At 41.6% G+C, this 19,835-nt stretch overlaps 1 protein-coding gene across 1 annotated transcript; it reads left to right on the plus strand.

Moving 5' to 3' along the window:
- Positions 1-14,335: 14,335 nt before the first annotated feature.
- Positions 14,336-15,568, plus strand: LOC6606516. Its single transcript, XM_002031281.2, has 3 exons — positions 14,336-14,594; positions 14,968-15,128; positions 15,298-15,568. Exons 1-3 carry the CDS (start codon positions 14,504-14,506, stop codon positions 15,358-15,360), a joined length of 315 nt encoding a protein of 104 aa, XP_002031317.1. The 5' UTR covers positions 14,336-14,503; the 3' UTR covers positions 15,361-15,568.
- Positions 15,569-19,835: the final 4,267 nt, after the last annotated feature.

Genomic DNA, 19,835 nt, shown 5'->3' on the forward strand with positions numbered 1-19,835 from the left:
AACGAACTGCAGAGTCACGGCCACACATCATTCGTTTCAGCAATCTCAATCTCAATCTCAAGTACTTTCAATTCATTTCAAATGCTGCCATTGATACACTCGAAAAACGAAAGCTTTTCCACTCCAACCGATGAAATTCACAAGTCGCATAATATTTAGAGAGCAAGGGCGCTCTCAAACAAGAAAAAAAACCCAAAAGGGGGGTGGCTTTGTTTTTCCGGCAATAAATCAAGTCGGGCTGCTCGTAGGTCTGGCCCCAAACCGAATGACAGCTTATTGGCTTTGGAATCATCCAATCCAATCCGATCCAATTGACGTTGACGTATATCACATTATCATGGCAGCGGTAAAGTCATGACAATAAATGCTGCCATTGTACACGGTTTCAGGTATTTGAAGTGCTTTAAACTGAATTTCAATAAGGGGCGTGGTATGGGATTTTCATTCTCAAGATGGCTGATGAAAATTATGACCGAGCTAGATTTATAACTTTTGTCTAGAATGGCCTGAGTGCATCGCAGAAATTTATTCAGGTAGCAACAATAAATTGTGCTTAAAGAGCTAAAGTTGTAGAAAAACAATTACGTCTATAATGGGTTTGATTAAAATTGAAAGATTTTATTTTATTTATGGTCTGAAAAACCTTTTTGGATTATTTTAAGATTATTTTGGAAAGTCTGAGCCAAAATTTAAGTTTGGGAAATGCAAATCTTGGCATAAGAGAACTTTTTTGCTGAATTCAAATTGTGGTGAATATATTGTATATCAATACTTATAGTATTTATTTTCATAGACATTTTTCTGATTTTCTACATTAAGACTGTGAAATATATGTGAAATTTAAGTCTTCTTATGTAAGATTCTACTGAAATGCACTAGAAGTGTTGCAAGCCTTGCACATTGATTTCAATTGTGACTCTGGACATAATCATTTAATTATCGAATATTCAACGAACGTTAAGAATTTTAGTTATGCAAATATCTGATCAAAATTATTAATATGCCCCACACCAAAATCGTTCTCTAATCACGGCAGCCAGGTGACTTTGGCCTGGCCGAGGGATTTATAGACACTCTGATATCTCATTTGCCATTCTGCACTCACCTTTGCCAATCAGTGCCTAATTAACTGGCCAACTGGCCGTGAAGAGGGCATTCAAACGGATCCTGGCCGGTCTAAAATATGCAAGAGGCAATGTGTCAGGGTCAGGACCTGTCTTCATCTCCATCTCCGTCTACGTCGTCTACGTTTGCATTCTGCCAGAATGCCAAAATGCCAAAATGCCCGAATGCCAAATTGGTCATGCCCGAGTGCTTATCAAATATTGTCAATATGACACACAGCTGTGACATGTCCGCAAGTTGGTATGTGTTTGTGTATGTGTATGCGTATCCCCATTGCATTGGTAATCGTCTTGTGGCCCCCAGGACCTGTGTATATATTTGAAATTATCATCACTTGCTACTGATGATGGGCTTAATTATTGCATCACCTGTTAATGGAAAAATCAGCCAGCTAATTATGCACGTATGCTGCTCAGTCAGGTTGATTTTACTACACCACGGCCACTTAATTGATGGTGAGTGTGCTGCTGCGAAAAGAGTCGAAACAAAAGTTAATTCAATCATAAAAGCGGGCTATAAACTATAAAAAAAAAAAATGGGGGGGAGACTGGGAATCGGAAAAACTCTTCACGCTTACCCATAATTCTGCATAAAGTAAATTGGGAAATGTATGATAAATGACAGGGCTGCAGATCGCAGCAACAACAACAATAATAACAAGAATGCACAACAACAATGAGTGCATGTGGAAGGAAAGAAAAATTGGTCGGTAGGAAAAACCCTGTGAAATATTAATGCGCCGGCATATAAATAAAATAAGTAGTAATTGTGGCTAGTGGAGGGTTCCAGCACTCAGTCCGTTTTTCAGAAGTTCCCCTCGAAAAGGATGAAGGATGTTCGGTATGGTGGTGGTTATCCGCTGCCCGTTGGCCATGTCTTTGCACAAAAAGTTATGAAAATTGCATTTTAATCTGAAAACGAATTGTTTATTATTTCGCTGAGGTTTAAATTTGTTGAAATAATTGCATCGAGCGGGCGGCTGTGTGGGTGGGTGGATGAGGGCTGAGTGGGTGGTTGGGTGGCTGGGTGAATTGGTGGCGAATTGAGAGGAAACGGCAATGGAAACGGCAACAATTGGAGGCAGCCAGGACGAACGAGAACGATGGCCACAGGAATACACAACAATGCCATATAACCAAACACACATGCAGAGCGGTTCACAATTGCCGGACAAGCCAGGGGGCGGCATGGCGCAAGGGGGCGTGGCTGGCGCAGGGGCTGAGGAGGGGGGGGAGGGGGCAAGGACAGGAGCTGGTATCCTGGCTCAGTCCCAGGGCCTTGCTCCGGCATCGGCGAACAAAGAACGGGGCAAAATTGTGCATGTAATCAGTTTCAAGTGTGTGCTGCAAAAGGGTTATTCGAGAAAGCCATTCCGTTGCCCCACTCCAAACTTGCACCCCGTTTCCACTCCCCTTTCCAGCCCCCAATCCCTCCTGCCCAGCACCAGGACACGGCGCTTGTCATCTGAAAAGTATGCAACGTTGTCGTCGTGGACGCGACTTTGTTGCTGTTGTTTTATTTCGCCTTTGCCGTGCTTGCCATCACATACCGCACATCGAGATTCCGATGATGGTCGTTTTGGGCAGGTAAAATCCAGGTAAAATCCAGCTAACTGCTCTAAGTTAGATAAATAATTAGCGACGCTAGCTGCACAGTGAACCAATTGCAGCAGGTCTATGGATCAATGGCTCATATTTATTTGTTCTTTTTGTAGGACACTTCAAGTACCAAACATTATGAAAATATTATATGTTAGTCATATCTGGAAATATAAAGTTTTGCTGTAAAATAAGCGGTAGCACTGCGTCGAATCCTTTTCACTCACTCCGTACTTTCTTGCTGGTCGTGTTGCTGTTTTATGCGCAAAAATTGATTTTTATGCACTTTTCACTCACACCGGGGCACCGGCTCACACCGAAACACACACACGCACACAAACACGTATGAATTATTGTTCATAAAGTATATTTTATGAAAGCAACGACTCACAGCAAATTATAAGGTATTAAGTGAGCATGGATGGCGTTCGCACGTATCCGCCGTTTCCTGCATGAGTGTATGTGAGCGCTGTGTGTACGTGTGTGTGTGTGTGAGTGAGTGCTCGCCCCAACAACTTCTAGCATTACTCCACCGTTCGACAATAAGAACAAAAAAATAAAAATAAAGCAAAGGGCGTTGAAAAAATGTCATAAAATATGAGTGCATGCTCTCCAAGCGCCCGTATTACAATAATTGCAAATTGTGTAGGTGAAAGATTCTGAAAAAATGATTTTCCTTTAAGTTGCCTGGCAAATTGAGTAGTTGCTCGCTCACACACAAGCAGACACACACATACTGCTAATGAAGGCGTTAAGAAAGTCATGGGAACTTCGCATGTCGCCCCGCCAAAAGGACTCCCCTCCAGAATTCTTGAGCACGGCCAGCCAATTACGGGTACGCGGTTCTCGGGCTCGTTACGCAACGTGCTAAAAATCAAAACTCCATGAAATAAACCAATTTAAAAAGTTCAAAAACTAATTTTGCGCTTAGTTTGTCTGATAAAAGAAGACGACGATGTTGGCATCGCATGCTCATACAAGACGAAAAAAGTCCACCTACCAACCAACCAACCAACCAACCAACCATCTACGAACTCATCCTCGAGTGTGTCAATGTGCTGCTCGCTCGGTTGGCAGGGACGGCCTTTAAATCGTTTTCTGGAGGGGGACAGTTTATTTATTTTTATTTTATTTTTTATCAAAGTACTAAGAGAAATACCTAGATATTTTAAATTAAAATGTTTGCGGATGAGTGCATTTGGCTGACTACGTTTAATTTGCACTGAAGTGCGTGCATTTTTTCCGTAAAACGCTATAATGTGAAAAAGCGAGATTGATGTTTTTGTTAGTATAATTGCTTATTTTAAATTAAAGAAAAAACAAACACATTTAAGGCTGCTTAAAATACCTTAAAAATATTGCCTACAAAATCGCAACTTTTACCCGCAGTATTCACTTCAAAACGTGATAAGCTATTATAAAAACAACTTGTTTTTTTTTCTTTTTTACAATCGGTTATCCTGAAACGATATCCTTGAAATACGTCCCTGTCTGAAGTTGAGTGCTAGTGTGAGAATGAGATGTAGCTGCAGCAGTTTGCTTTCGGGTTTAACACACAGCAAAACATGTAAAACTTCTGGCGTTGTCAACGCCGCTGCTGCCAGGAGCGCATTTAAATATTTAAACGACAACACGTGTGAAAACATTGCCGATGCCATTGGGCTTCAACTCCCACTCGCCGAATGTATGTATATTTGAATATATATATATATATATATATATATGCGACAGGTAAATCCGCCAACTTTCGTGCCAATACATATGTACACCTTAAATCGCAGAGGTCGATCGGTGAAGAGAACTGCTCACTGCTCACTTTTCACTTTATTAATTGCACAAGTTTGCAATTGTTTTTGCTGTCACTTTATTTTTATCGCAAGCGCACTCTATAAGTGAGTGTTTGTGTGTGTTTGTGTGCGTTTGTACGAGAGTGTGTGTGTGTGCGTCAGCTCAAAGTTGCCAACTGCAATAATTTTTGCGACTTCAGCGATTTTTTTGCCACTTGAACGCGTAGAGACAACCCTCAGCATTTGCAGCGGCAGCCACTCAAGGTGGAAGGACCCCCCCTGTATTTTTATCCCCATACCGCCCTTTGTAATATTGTAGCATTTGTCTTTTAGTGGAAATCTCTTTTTGAGTGTCTCTCGGCGTGGGAAGGAGAAAACGCAGCCGGAGGGAAGGAAAATCGTGGGAAAAGGAGCCACAGCATACACATACAGATCTATGCAAAAAAATAGTTTGAAATGATACATATTTAAAAAAACTTTATTTTCGTACATAAAAGTAACGAATTTAATAAATTTTCTAATTAGTAAATTTGATGCAAGTACAAAACATGGATATACAAATTTAAGTCAAACTTTTTATACTTCAGTTTTTGGAACCATTTTTTTCGAATTTAAAAAGTTTTATAGAATTCGATAGCTTTGACAATAATAGCAATTTGTATTTTTTCCATTACCTCATTTATCACATATGCATCCTGATTTCAATTACTTTTTCTTTCATATAATTCAGCTCTTTGACGCGAGTTCAAAAACATTTTTAATTGATTTTAAAGCTGACTTTCGTTTTTTTTTCCCCCGAAACTTGTTAACGCTGCTATTTTTTCGTTCACATCTGTACATATATTTGCATATAAATGCTTGGCGGCATGGGGCAAAAAGCATTTGCATGTGAAAACAATTGTAGCAGCACCACACCTCCTGCCCCGCCATGAGCAATAAAATAAATAGCCAAAATGATAATAAGTTTAGACGTAGACAAAAAACTTCGAGCCAAATGAAAAAGTGCAGCGGATTTGGCTGCAAAGCTTAAGCTGTTGTGAAATATGTGTGGCATGCTTTTAGGCTGCATTGCCAAAGAGAGCGGAGTGGTGAAGAAAGGCGGGCGATGAGTGAGAAAAAGTGGAGAGATGTGGAGAGAAATGGGGAAAGGGCGCGAGAAAAAGAGAAACAAACAAGTTGGCAAGAGAAATGAAGCACGCACAAAGCCAAACAAATTTGATTTGATTGCTTTGTCAGAGCGGCAAAAAGGCGGGAAAGCGGGAAAATCGCTGGGAAAAGCGGTGTACATGGGATACATGGGGGATCACAGCGTGATAGCCCGGCTTGCGGTGTTTTATGGCGCCTCCTTTTTAATGGCTTAATACTGCCGGCCAACAAATATAAAACAATTCGCATGCGACGCTGCCATCTCGCATTGGCAGCTAATTTCAGTTTATGTGTGTCATATTTCTTCTTCTTCACAGCCACACACACACAAGCGCATTAAAAGCCAAACCAGCATGACCCCCACTCGAAGTTTCCCCACCTGCAGCACCATCTTCTGCTTAACTTCAACTTCAGTCGCAGCTTCACCTAACAACTCACCTACCTGACACCCCCCAGTCCGCTCCACTAACCCATACCCTTTGACACGCCCTGGGCTGCCATTAACATTTAAGTAAATTGATCAGCACATTTAAATGCGATCACGATGATGATGGCGAACCACTGGGTCCAATTAGTGGCGTGCTGTGTGCCGTGAGCTTTGAGCTGCTGCTGGTAGCTACACGGTGAAAAAAGTGGCAAACAAATGCTAACTTTACAAGTAAAAACATTTATGTATCATCAAACCCAAGGATAATTATTAATTTATATATCTATATATAGATTGGGAACATCATTTATGAGACAAGGATCAGTAATGATGCTGAATGAACAAATAAAATAAATAATAATGTTTCTAGTTATATAAATTTATAGCTTTCAAGGAGCATATAACTGTAATTCAAAATATTAAGTAATTATTTTCAAGGTATTATCTTGGCTATCAAAAAATAAAGTAGACAACGAATTTTGGAGTAAAGATGCATGCTATTTAAACCGCTCTTAACTGAATGAGTTATCTTTGAGTTATAGAAAGGGTAATCCATTATTGTTAATTAGTGTCAGCCTTATCTCGAACCTTTTCACTAAGTATTTTTTTTTGACAGTGCACCGCTTGGCTGCTGGGTGGAATGCAATGCTCACGACAGCCAACGTGCATTGAATATTTGCATATAAATTTCGGATGGAAAACACATAGTTTTGGACTCGTGGAGCGGAGCCAAGATATGTGCGGCTTTGGAGAATATGGCTATATGTCTGAATACATCGCTAGTCCCAAATCTGGTGGCATAAATTTCAATGGGTGGCCAGGGAGTCGCAGGGCGCAGGGATTGGGGATGTGTTCGTAAATGCGGCGCTGATAGTCAACATATTGGATATAAATTTAGACGAACGTGACACAACTTAAGTCATAACCTAAATAAATATCACGCAATAATGAGGGACATTTGCGACAAAATAACAAAATAACAAAATATCACAGAATACAAGAGAATGAAAAACAAGCAAAACGATGCCCGCCTGGCCTAATGTTTGATCATTTTGTTTGGCAATTTATTTTATTGGTTATTGCATTTTAAACCAAAAAAACAACGCCACGGACACGCACACTGCTGCCGTTGCTACGTGCGTCTCGCCATTTGTTTGTTTTTAATGGAAATCATTTTTGCATTTAACAACATAAACAGCCGGCCTCCTCCAAAATCCCGAAAGTGAGATGCTCAGTCAGTCACCCAGTCGCCCAGTCGGAGCAGCTAAAAAGTTCAGATTCGGTAAACAAACAAAAGATGGGGGCGATGGCGATGCCGATGGATGTCTGGCCATCTTATTATGGTAGAATGTCGATGGCAGCTGCACCTGTCATTGCTGAAATAAACGATAAACAGACATGGAGTTTTAAATTCTCCACCACCCACCTCCCAACTCACAATGGCCACGAAATTTATGTTTGGGATCAAAAAGTTCCCTAACCTCTGAACTGTGCAGGTGTTTGGAAACGAAATACCTCAGCGATGGAGGAGGTGCTACGAGATTTATTGGCTCGACCAAAATATTGATGAATAAATTATCAAACGGTTATCGGGCTTATTGATAGACGAAAGGGGAAAATAATTTCCAGATGAGTGATAAAATCTGTGGGTAACCTCATTTTATAGCCATTAAGATACTAGTCTGTCTGGTTTTCATGCCAGTCCATAGCTCAATTTTATAGTTTCATTATAATGAAATAAACTAAATTTTTCAGAAGCCAAATGAATGAATGAATTTATCGTTACTCCTGGTTATCTATAACTATTTCTAGCTTTATGCAATTAAATATTTCCTTAAATTCGAATAACTTTAAGTCGGCATTTTCGCTTTAAATTGCAGTCCGTTTTGTCCGACCATTATTTGTTGCTTTAAATCCATTAATAAATAAAATATGCATATTTGATAGGTATTTATAAATGTGCATTCGAAAGCAAAATGATGGTCCTAACAGAGGAATTATTCACGTTTATTTAGGCAATTAGCTTTGATAACCTCTGTTTGTTTTAGAAACTAAGCATGTGCATCGAATGTCAAAGCAAGAATGATTACAAGATGTTTGATAAAATCGAAAAATGATACTTTTCTAAAGATTTTCGATTGTTTGGAAAACGGTATTCGTCAGTGAAATTCATTTATGGATTCTTTCCACCATTAGGACTTCAGAATTTTCACGCTTTTCTTGCCGTTACACAATTTTCCATGAATCCCTTTGGAAGTCACGGCTTAGCACACCTCTCTTGTCAGACATCAATATATGTGATTTATGTCGGGATCTCCAGCACCGTAACACCTCCCGTTTAGCCTCAATTAATTCCTCAATAATTTATTATGAGAGCAATAAATATTTCCTTTTTTTAATGCCTATTCGTGTTTTCCCATCCATGGTGCGTCTGTCAAACGGAACGCAACGCATGTGTCGTCTGTGTGGAAAAAAGTGATTTTATTTCGAATCTCGTTTTCATGGCTGGGCCACACATAATTCCATAAAATGACAGAAACATGTGTACAAATTTGTTGCCACAGACAGACTGAGATATCTACGCAATGTAACTACATTTGTTGCATCGCCAGTTGGCCATAAACAAATTCGAGGCGAATCTTCGAGCCATTCTTGTCTGCTTCGGCTTCAGATACAAATACAAGCGTACATGTGCATTTGCGCAGATACAGATACAGATGCAGAAGCAGAATGAAGATGCAGATGCAGAAATGCAGAGCTCCAGCTTCAGCTAAGCTGTTTACTTGAAGCCGGGGGCTAAAAGTGGGTCGTTTGCCGGTCGACTTAAGGCGGCTGGGAAAACTACTACTATGAAAACTACTACTACCACTACAACGACGATGTTGGGTCTTAAATGTAGCGAAACTAAGCTCAATTTACAGTTCAGCAAGCTTTTGATTGCTGACTGATGTGTTTATTTGATTTTAAATATGCCGCTTAAATATTTTGACTCTTTATCAGTGGGCATTAGTTCACTATGCTGCTTCCGTTGCTCCGTCTTTGTTTTCTTTGTCCAAATCCGAATGGGAGCGTTTTCTCAAGTGCCTGGCCAACTGGGTAAGCGGCTTAAACGCCTTCTTCTCGCTTATGGATTTTCGAGAGCGCACATTTAACAAATGATTACAAGCAGTGCAACAAATTGTTATAAATAAATTATCATTTTATTATTATTTAAATGCCGAACGGAAACCGAGACCAGCTGGCACCATTTAAAGCGGAACGTCAGGGCCATAATTTAGACCCGAAAAAGCGTCGAGGAAAAGTGTGAAAAACGAGTGGAAAAAATCGACCTAAACGATGCGCACTTTTTACACTGCAGTTTTCCGAGTGTGCTGTATGTGTGTGTGTCTGTCTGTGCGTGTGTGTTGGTGTCGTCTGGAACTACAAAAGACCGCATTGTGTGTGATTTATACACCTTAAGCTTCGATGAACGCTATTACACAAACAGTCAGCGTGGAGGTAGAGGTGTCCCAGCTGCCCATTTTTTCTACTCCCTTTTATTTGGCAAGTTGGCGCATAGCCACCAGACAAAGCGGCAGACGCCGACGTTTGGCGGCGGCAATGAAGCCATAGCCATGAAATGGAAATGCATTCAAGTGTGTTTAAGCCGGTGCAGCTCCCCGCCGCTCCGGCGATCAGGCCAACTCCCACTCCCTTCTGGCCATGGCCAAATACGTATGCGACTTCAGATAAGACGTGCTCGATAGAGTCCACAGAAAAAATGAACTCATTTTACGCCTGCATCTTTGTGACTGTCGAGCCAACGTTTTCCCCATCCCGCTGTCTATTACTTCGGGCACTGAGAGAAATAATGGTAATACTTCATTACGTTTGAATTACAAGGTATACACTTACATATTTTATACAAAACAAATATTAAGTAAATAGCTCCGATTAAGGAGCACTTATCATGATTTTTGTTCAAAAATTCTACATGTTTTAATGAAAACTTTTAAAGTAAATGTCTAAAGTTTTATTAAAAATTAATCACTATTTAATAAGTTAAATTTCTTGCCTCAGGAAATAAAGTGCCATTTTTGTGCAGTTTGCTTTGTTTTTTTTTATACATTTCTTTCAGTGTAGCTGTGTGTGTAGCCGATTGACGTTAACAAGCACAAGCGTTCGACGGAATTGAAAAAAACCGTAGGAAGGAGTTTATCAAGTCAATTGAGACCTGCGACAAAAGACCAAGCACGGCAACAACAGTCGCCGCTCGTAAGCAGCAGCAGTGGCAGCGGCAGCAGTAAGAGGCAGCAGCATCATCAGACTGCTTTTGGTTGCAATGTCTGAATCATCAGCGTTTGGCAGCATTGTCGTGTGCATGTCGTCGGTATCTTTATCAGGCGAAGAAGCAGGCTCATAGAAGCAGCGCCACAAGCTGTGGAAGAAATGCGGAAAAAAATGCAGGGCGACAATTTCATCGAGGAGGTGGTGGTGAGGAAATGCTGGCTGCAGTTTTCCACTCGCAGATTGGCGGACAAAGGCGAGACACAGTAATATCGGAGAGGAATCTAATTTGCATGCAATACGATTTTTGATAAAAGCTTTTACCCCAACATCAAATAAAACGACAATGCAACAGCACACTTCGGAGTGCACACTGCAGATGTGTCCGTGCTCCTCCCGCACTCGACTATTCATAAGAATAACAGCCAAAGCCAGATAAGGAAAGCCAACGACAGATATAGATTGGGTGGCATGGGATGGGATGGGAGGTTTTCCTTGGGATGGCGATGGGAATGCGGATTGGGGGATTTTATGGGTATGCTTCTCAAGGCACCCCGATGGCAATCAAAAAGTGCATTTGCGTGTGCCGTTGCCGCTCCGCCTCGAGCTGAGCATTCGACTAACCCAATAGTCGAGCATTGCAGCATCTGCATGCGAAAGTGCTCGACGGCAGGTAACTAGTTGCGACTCCCGGAGAAGTGGCATGAACTGCAAGTCACAATTTGACACATGATCCATGGCATTGTCGTGTCTGACACGCGTTTTATCTCCGCTCTGGGAATCTTTCGGATGCTGTGCGGCGGGATGGGCGTGGTCGGTGGCAGGGGGGCGGAGCGAAACGGCAGGGGCGTGGGCGTTGGCGTGCAGACGATGATGTGCATGCATGCGCTTTCCTAAATGATTTCCAAAGAATTTTTATTGGTGAAAAATAAAGGGGAAAGCGAAAACACATGCGACAGGCAGCAGCGGAACAAGAAATGTAGTCAATTTAATTTAAAATTAAAATTTATTGAAAAGTACTCAAAAATATTAAAAAAATTAATTTTGATAGTTTCTTTAAAAACTAGATTTCTTTAGAATTGTGATTATTTTAAAGACATTCTAAAATTGATTCAATGATCACCTAATATTTATAAAAATTAAAATAAAAACAATTATTGGTACTTAAAAAGTTGTTAAATAGATTTAGACATTCTTTAGTTGCGCTTAATGCATTAAAACTCTATAAAGCAGCCATACAATTTTCTCAGTGCAATCAGCAGCACGCAACAACAAAAACAAAAACCAATGGAAAGGGGTGGGGTGGGCGTAGGAAACTTTATTGGCGTCTTCAAATTGTCAACTCGAAGTTCCGAAGTGTTTTATTTTATGCTTTGTTTCTCATATTTTCCGATGCCTTTTGTTGCCCCAGCCCGTTGTTTTATCGCACATCTGTAAAAGGGCTACGCCGGCTCTCAGTTTCAGATTCGGATACAGCATGAATGTACGCATATGTATATGGACTCTATATGTCGACTGGGCAATGGTTATGGGCCCATTCAGCTGGAGTTGAAGTTGAAGTCTATGACGATGGCTTTTTATTATGCGCATTTCGGGTTTTTATGCTTCGGTTTCCGGCATGTTTTCGTACACATATCTAAATATCGTACTTAAACGTTTACACATGTGATCGATGCGGGGGTGACTGACTGGCAGCAAATTGAAATGGGTGACCCTTCCCCTTTTCCCAATCCTCACTCGCTCCCCTAAATTCCCCCCAAACATTTAGCCAGCTTGGCGTCCAAGTGTCAATATTTTCCCCCTCCGGGAAAGGGTTTTTAATGATGTGGCTGGCTTTATGGGCCATCAAATGGATACGTCAACACTTTCGCATTTTTGCATTCGATAATGCTTCGATGTCCATTAAATCAATCATTATTTGTCTTACTTTATGCTTATAGCCAAAAAGGGGTATGGGTGCTAAAAAGTCGATAAAAAATAAGCAAATTAATCGCCTTGTTTTGGAATTTAGAAAACGGAAATCTTTCGATCATTGCAAAATTCGGTGAGTAAAGTGTTCATATTTTCAGGTATGTATTTTATGCATTTGAGAAAGCTTAGGTTCATTGTGCAATTGAATTCTCTCTGGCATACATAATGTTTTTCTACTTAAGCCAGCGATTTGTGTATGCTTTTAAGATACACCAGAAATTGCATGTTGCATCTTGAAATATGATTTTAAATGTTCTTGGATTCTTGCTCCCATAATGAAAAAAGCAGGATATTTAAATGAGATTGCAGTGCTGCTCCTTCCAGCTTCCGAGAAAGGGATGCAAAAACCAACTCGGAGAATTGGGAATACTTAAAATTCAAAGCGAAATAAAAACTTTTCTTTATGGCCGCAATTATAATTCGATAAAGCCGCAATCTTCCGAAACGCACGCGATGGGAGACCAATCGAGCCAATTGGCCTGACATTCGGAGGCAGACGAAAACTTTAACCTGGCCAAATGATATTTTCGTTGGCAGTTGCGTGCACCATGTGTATGTGTATGTGTATTGTGAATGTGATTGTGTTGGCCAAGTTGGTCGGATTGCGTTGGGGATGCTGCGGGTATCAGCTACAAAAACTGCCGCCAAGTTCATAACGAGCAATACTTTTTTATTGGCTTTTTCCCAGCGCCAAGAACCCCTAAGACAACTAAAAAAAATTTACATTTTTATTAAAATCTCCTCTTTTGGCAGGCGAACTATATGTACTTGTATATGCACATGTGTGTGTATATGCCACAACCATGGGCTGAATAAAATTGAATTCGACTGTGATTTTGGCCAAAATGGCAAAAGGGCAAAAGCAGGGCGTGTTGGGGCCAAACTCTAAGCCAAGCACAGATAGCAAGTGAAGGCATAAATTGGTATTTATTGAACAATACCAGTGCCCCGGGATACTTAATTAGGAGCGTGCAATGTGCTTTCGAGCTGGGGTGAAATGCTCACAGGTAAGCGGCTTACAAGCTGCTGGCTTATCTGTCTTGTCTTCCATCAATCTCAGCCGAATATGGCTATTTTGACAGATACACGGACATAAAGAATATATACTTGAGTTCTTTTGAAAATATGCCTCCTTCGTGCTCACTTAACCATTTGTTCGCCGCCTGTGGTTATGTGTTTTCTGAATGCAACTAATTAACTGAAAATTTAAAGTTATTTACAACATGATTCGCAGAAAACGTAGCTTTGGTATTTTTCAAGACAGAATGGTCTTGGTTCTCGGATAAAATTTTTTCAGGAATGAGTTATAACAAATTAAACAGGGAAATGAAACATAAGTAATTGTTTTATAAAGTAAGAACGTGTGTCTGCATATCGCACTTAAAATTTCTGTTAGCATATAAAGTAATTCCTGCAAAACTCTAATATTTGTTTTCTGTCAACGAATTGAAATTTATTAGATATCCCAAGATCATTTCCCACCGTGTAAATATTGGTCGTTTTCCAGCCGAAAAGACGAATGTAGAACGGTGACTCTAGGGTTTTCGCTGCGAGCCCACAGCTGCTAGAATTCATTTCGAACTTTGCAATATATCTACATGTATATGTATAATAAATTTCCATTTGGCTGTGTGTTAGCGTTACGTTAACGTTTAACCCCACGCAACCCGGCAGGCGCCCATGAGGCATGAGGCATAAGTTCAAACTGGTACGCGCCGCCTCAAACATGTGTTTATAGATGCCATGGATGCTGTGGATGCTGCCCCGTTTTTTCTCTTTTTTGGTGTGGGTGCGCTTTGTTTACATATTATATACATATTTTTTGGCCTCTTGTTTTGCACGCCGTCGATAAGAGCGGCCCCTTCGTTGGCCCACTGCCCCCTGGCCCATCATATCCTATGCGCGCTTATCAAAAGTTTCCCAAGCCCAAGCTGTTTACTTCAGCAACAATCTGCTGCCAGAGCGGCGAACCAGACTCGATTTCAGTTCAGAACCCAGTCCAAGAATCAGTCTGGGTTACGCTATCCGAACGCGGAGTGAGTTTTCGGCGCTTAAAGTGCTTAAGACCTTAAAGCGGCTTTAATACGTGGCATATACCACAGCATATACATACATATACCATCGTCATCTTTGCGGGAAGAAGTCTGCGGCATAACAACTGCTTCCGAAATTGTAAATTCACAATGCGGCGCGCATCTCGATTGATTCCGTTCGGTTTCGTCATCCTGTCCCTGATTCTTCTGCTCCTCCAGCCATCGACGGACGGCCACACACGTAAGCCATTGATTATGGATATATGCACATATCATATATATGTATGTACATATCTGGCCGCACATCAAAAAAAACCAAATGTCTTTGTTATATTGTATTCCTTCCGCTGTTGCGAAGCTAACTTCTTTCAAATTTTGTGGGAGTTTAATTGGCCAGTGATGCAAAAAATAACAATCTCAAATGGATGAGCAAGTAAACAGTTTTCTGGTCTTTGTTTTGCGAATGTAAGGAAAGGATGCTTGATTTAGCTTTAATGAAGTATATTCTGTTAAAAATTATAAGATATATATCATGCAACTGATAACTAATTTATGTTACGTTTATTCTATGATATTTTCTCCCTGTGCCCGATGATCGATCCTCTGTGCTGAAGTGGGCGCCATCTGCCAGACGCCCGAAAAGAGCGAAGGACGCTGTGTGCACTTCAGCTCCTGCCGCCTCGTCCTGCGGCACTATGCGATGTACAAGGAGCACATGCCGCCGGCGATAATGCGATTCCTGCAGAGGGTCCGTTGCAAGCCGAAACGCGAAGGCGTAAGTTGCGGGGATGCAGGCCAATAAAAAGTGTCTGCGAAGAACAATAACCCGTCGAATGTGGCTCTAATTCTAATGAAATTTCGCCTTTTTTGCCTTTCTCTTTCATTCACATATGGAATGCGGCATACATTTGTATTACTCCCGTGGCAACAACACATCAACAAAGTATCATTTGTGCTGCGAACTCAAAGATGTGATTCCCGCGAACGCCAACTCCAAGTTGAAGTAAATCAACTTCAAAGTGCTTCATGTGCGTGTGTGTGGACTTTGATCTGCTAAATCAGTTGGTAGCTTTTTGTTTGGGCCCATAACCGAAATGTTATGGTCGCCTTTAATTATAATGTGTACACGAATTATGTATTAAGTGCGCCTTTCGCCAGTCTCGCCCAGGCAACAGATGCTGGGACATAATAAAAAATAAAAAGTTTAGACTCAATCTTGACAGCTCCTGCTCGAGTTGGTATTCTTGTGTATTTTATTTAAAGCTCTGAGCTGCCAAAGCTAAAGCGCTATGAGTTGCCAAAAATTCCTGTGAGACATCTGACGAAAATCAAGAGGGAATTTCAACATCATTGGTGAAAGTTCAGAGGGGCTTTGCGCCTTTACCAAGAGCCATATTAAAAGCATAAATAAATTTGAACTTGCAACACCTCACCTACTGGCTGGCTGAGTTGTCTGAGTTGTAGTCGGGCATGGAAATAAATATTTGAAATACATACAGCATTTATTCCAATTACAATTCTGCCAAAAAGATACCTTCTGGACACCTGAAATTCTTTGCCTGCCCTCACCTTAAGGATCTTCATTTTAATATTTACTTTACTCGAGTGTTGGACTCTGAACTTTTGCTTGTTCAATGTTTAAATTTTCCTCGTAGAAACAAACAAGGGTTTCCATTACACAAAAGCCGCCCAGCCAGAGCAGTTCATTCGCTGTTATTTAATTTTGATTTATGCTCGTATCTGGTGTTGAAACAGCCCTCGGTATTCCCGGCATCCTTTTGCTCGCCCTGTGTGCTCGCTTTAATGTGCCACATTTTAAATGACATTCGGGAGACGCTAAAAGGCCGTCTAAAAATCACGCAACATTGAGATGATTTATGCGGAATAATTTCAGTGTGTAAATGAGGCAGACTCTGGGGCAGGCAAGTGACCAGCAGTGGTTGTGGCTCTCGGCCGGTTGCTTTCGCCAAGAAGTTGCAAGTGGGTTTGGTTTTTGGTCTGGACTTCTCAGAGGCTGGGGCGTTGAAAAGTAGACACCTTGTGCGCGCACGCTGCTCGAATTTCAAGCCGAGGCTTTGGGCTCCAGCTTAGTTTTTAGCTGATGTTGCTGCCGTTGCTGCTGCTGATGCTGTTGCAGTTGTTGGTGCAACATGAACGCGGCTGAAATTGCAGACAGCGGGCAGCAGATGATAAATGGCCTGAAAACACATTTGAGCTCTGCAGCTCGCCTTCTGTAGCCGCTGATGCTGATCTATTAGACAAACGCACGCCCAAGGCGTCTACATGGCCCCCACACATCTCCTCCTGCTGCCCCACCATTGGGCTATTTATGGAAAGTTTACCCCGAGATAAAGCTGGAAAAACGGCAATTTCCATGATTATTTTTGTCGCTTTTAAACTAAAAATTTCTAGCTGTCAGAAATTAAATGGGTGGCATCAGCTTCAGCAAACATGTTTAGGCCAAATGCAGCTGCACCACTCGCGCCGGCTTTAGTCTTTAGTCTTCAGACTGGGCTCTCTGTGTTTGCATTGTTGGTGGCTGTTGCTGCATGCCGCATGCCTCTTGCCGCATGTTGTTGTTGCTGCGGTGCAACAAATGTTGTTAACAAGCATATTTTGACAGCTCAACAAGATGTTGCAGATGCGCGAACAGCAACTATACAGATGCAACAGCAGCAACTGCTGCAGCAACGAGGCCATCTGCATATGATGCCTGCGTTTTAGCTGCCATAAAAGGCGAAACAAAAGCAAGACTATATATACGCTATATACGCACTATACATACATACATATATGCATATATATTTATATAGAGGGTGACTATGGGAAAGTTGTGGCTTTCTACTCTATATGCTGCATAAGGCTTTTGCCACCAGCAATTGAAGTTAGTGAGGCGCATAGTCCATTGCATGCATATGTTGCCGTTCTTTCTACAGCAGACTACTTCAGAGCATAAAATGTGGAACATATTGTTGCTGCGACTGCGTGGCAGACTTGTTTTTAAAAACTATTTTGTGTGCATTTTATTAAACATTGCAGTGGATTGAATAAAACACAGAAGCTCCAAAGGAGCCAGAGCGAGAGGAAAAGGAAACGGAGGCAAGGCATCGCATCACACGGCCACATCTATTTGCTAATTGCATTTCGTTGTTGTCGCTACGGTGTTTGTTGTTCTGCGGCCGCACACCTTTCAGGCGCACTGTTCCGGTTTCTGAACCCCTCTCCCCCCTCCGCATACCAAGCAACCATTATAGCCACCATCCACCTGTCACCTTGGTTAAATATCGCTTTGTTCTAACTGTCGCAACAGACACATCCGAATGTCTTGTCCTTGTCCTCGCCGCATCACATCGCATCGCATTGCATTGCACATCGCACAGCAACACATCACATCACATAACATCACATCACATCAGTTCGCATCGGGAAAGTGGGGAAAGCTGGGGGAACCTATGGAGAACCGGAGTTGCAGTCACTTCACTTCGCGGCTTGTCTATCACCTGGCCAAGGAAAATGCAATTAACGAGCACCATCAAAAACGGCAAAGGCCTGCGAACTGAAAGGCAGCCAAAAAAATGGCTGGCAGAGTGGCAAATTGCTTTACATATTTACATGCCAAATGAGACCAGTGAATGTGAGTTAGATTCGCAAAAAATGTGCCATCTAAATCCTTCCTAAAACTAAAGTATTTTTGTTCTTAAAGGACAAAGTGGCGAAATGCAATCACAATTTTGCATCAACTTAGTTTGGGTTAAACAAAACCCTTTGGCATTTCATTGCCATCATCAATTATGTTGCTCCATGGAGCACTATGGTTTCAATCAATTATTGTCCCAATATCTTTTTACTTTGTGCATTTTGATACTTGAATTGCCTCGTGTGCCATTCCATTTCCACAACGAAGCACTCTTTTAGCCAGGCTTTGTCTTGTCTTCATTGCCGAAAGTACAGAATGCCAACGAATTGACTCGGTTTGCTTGCAAATTGCTGAAAAATTCAGCTTAATGAACCTTGGCTTGACATGCACAAAATGCAGCCAGCCGGACAACAAAAAAAAAAAGCCCAAAAAAGAGAAGGAGCTTTCAACATTTTCTGCCAATCATGAAGGGCCACAAAAACGATGGGGAAGAAAGCAAAGCCAAATTGCAAGCAACCACAAATTCAATAAATTTGAAAAGCAATTAATAACTGATTGACAAGTATTTATCTAGGAGAGGAAATGGCTGGTGGACGGGCGGATGGCGGGTTGAAAAAAGCCGGAAACGGAAGATGCAACAGCAAGGATGCAAAGAGCGGCAACCATGTTGTCCGGGGGAAACCGAAACCGAAACCGGGCAAATAAGCGTAATACGTTGGCCAAACACCGAGCCAGGAAGAGAATCTGAATCGGAAACAGTAGCCGAAACAGAAGCTACCAAACGGAGCTGAAGCTGGCGGGGAATGAACCCGTGGGAGCTGGCGGAAATTCAAAACCGAAAGTCAAATGGAACACAGCAATATAACGCAGCGAAATTGACGGAGACGAGATAAAAGAACAATCAACAATACGCCAGCAACAACATTGGCAACAACACCAGTAGACCAGATGACCAGAAGGACACAAAATACTGAAGTACAGAAAGAGGAGAGCCCAACGGGCCAGAAGATGTAGCATAAAATGTTGCGAAAACTTTGGAAAAATCATTAATAATGCTGAGGCAGCGCAATGGCATTGGTTTTCCGAAAGGACAAGCGCAAGGACATGCAGCGCGAGGATCCCCAGCTTTCAGCTCGCCATCGCACAGCTCTCCGTCAATCAAAGCGCAAACAGAAACAAAATGAATGGCAAACAGTGGCGACTCGGACGCCGAACGTTGGCCAAGTGGCGATAGTGCACTGACAGAAAAATATGGACAATTTTTGGGGTCAATATTTTAAACAATTTGAAATCACTATTCGACTGAAAAAAAAATTACAAGCTTCTATTAAATAAAAAATTATATAAATGAAAGAATAATATCTGAATATATATAAGGTTTTAGGTAATATAACTTAAGCTAAATATAATTTTAAACAAGTGTGCTGATAACAATGTTTATTTTTTTAACGGAAATATCCACTTCCGCGGATTGTCAGATAACAACACAAATTAACAACCACTTTATGAATGTTTAAATGCTTATAACTGGAATAGTATAAACGAAGGGACTTGTTGTAGACTTTTCAGAGTGTCCACGTGGAGACAGGGCTAAATCCAAAGGATGTCATTGAAAAGGGGTCAGTAGTCAGGCTGGCCGGGCTAAGCGACTGTTTAGCTGCTTGTTTTGTTGCGGTCGGACGGCGATGGCCGAGCAGGCTGGCCAGGAACAGGACATTCCGGCCCTCTGATGGTGATGAACAGGATGATGATGGCGAAGGCATTGGCGATAGTCCACACGGCGGATGAGCAACGTGCCTTTTCGCCAACTGGGACGACAATGAACGCGATGATGACCCCGGCCAT

Source organism: Drosophila sechellia, chromosome 3R (genome assembly GCF_004382195.2).
Source record: "Drosophila sechellia strain sech25 chromosome 3R, ASM438219v1, whole genome shotgun sequence".
Taxonomy (NCBI): Eukaryota; Metazoa; Arthropoda; class Insecta; order Diptera; family Drosophilidae; genus Drosophila; species Drosophila sechellia.

What these genes read in the sequence shown, in the direction of transcription:
- LOC6606516 (XM_002031281.2), top strand. Translation starts at nt 14,504, where the DNA reads ATGCGGCGCGCATCTCGATTGATTCCGTTCGGTTTCGTCATCCTGTCC. An exon ending in ATCGACGGACGGCCACACAC is followed by an intron (nt 14,595 to 14,967) that starts GTAAGCCATTGA and finishes TCTGTGCTGAAG; the next exon opens with TGGGCGCCATCTGCCAGACG. An exon ending in GCAAGCCGAAACGCGAAGGC is followed by an intron (nt 15,129 to 15,297) that starts GTAAGTTGCGGG and finishes ACATCAACAAAG; the next exon opens with TATCATTTGTGCTGCGAACT.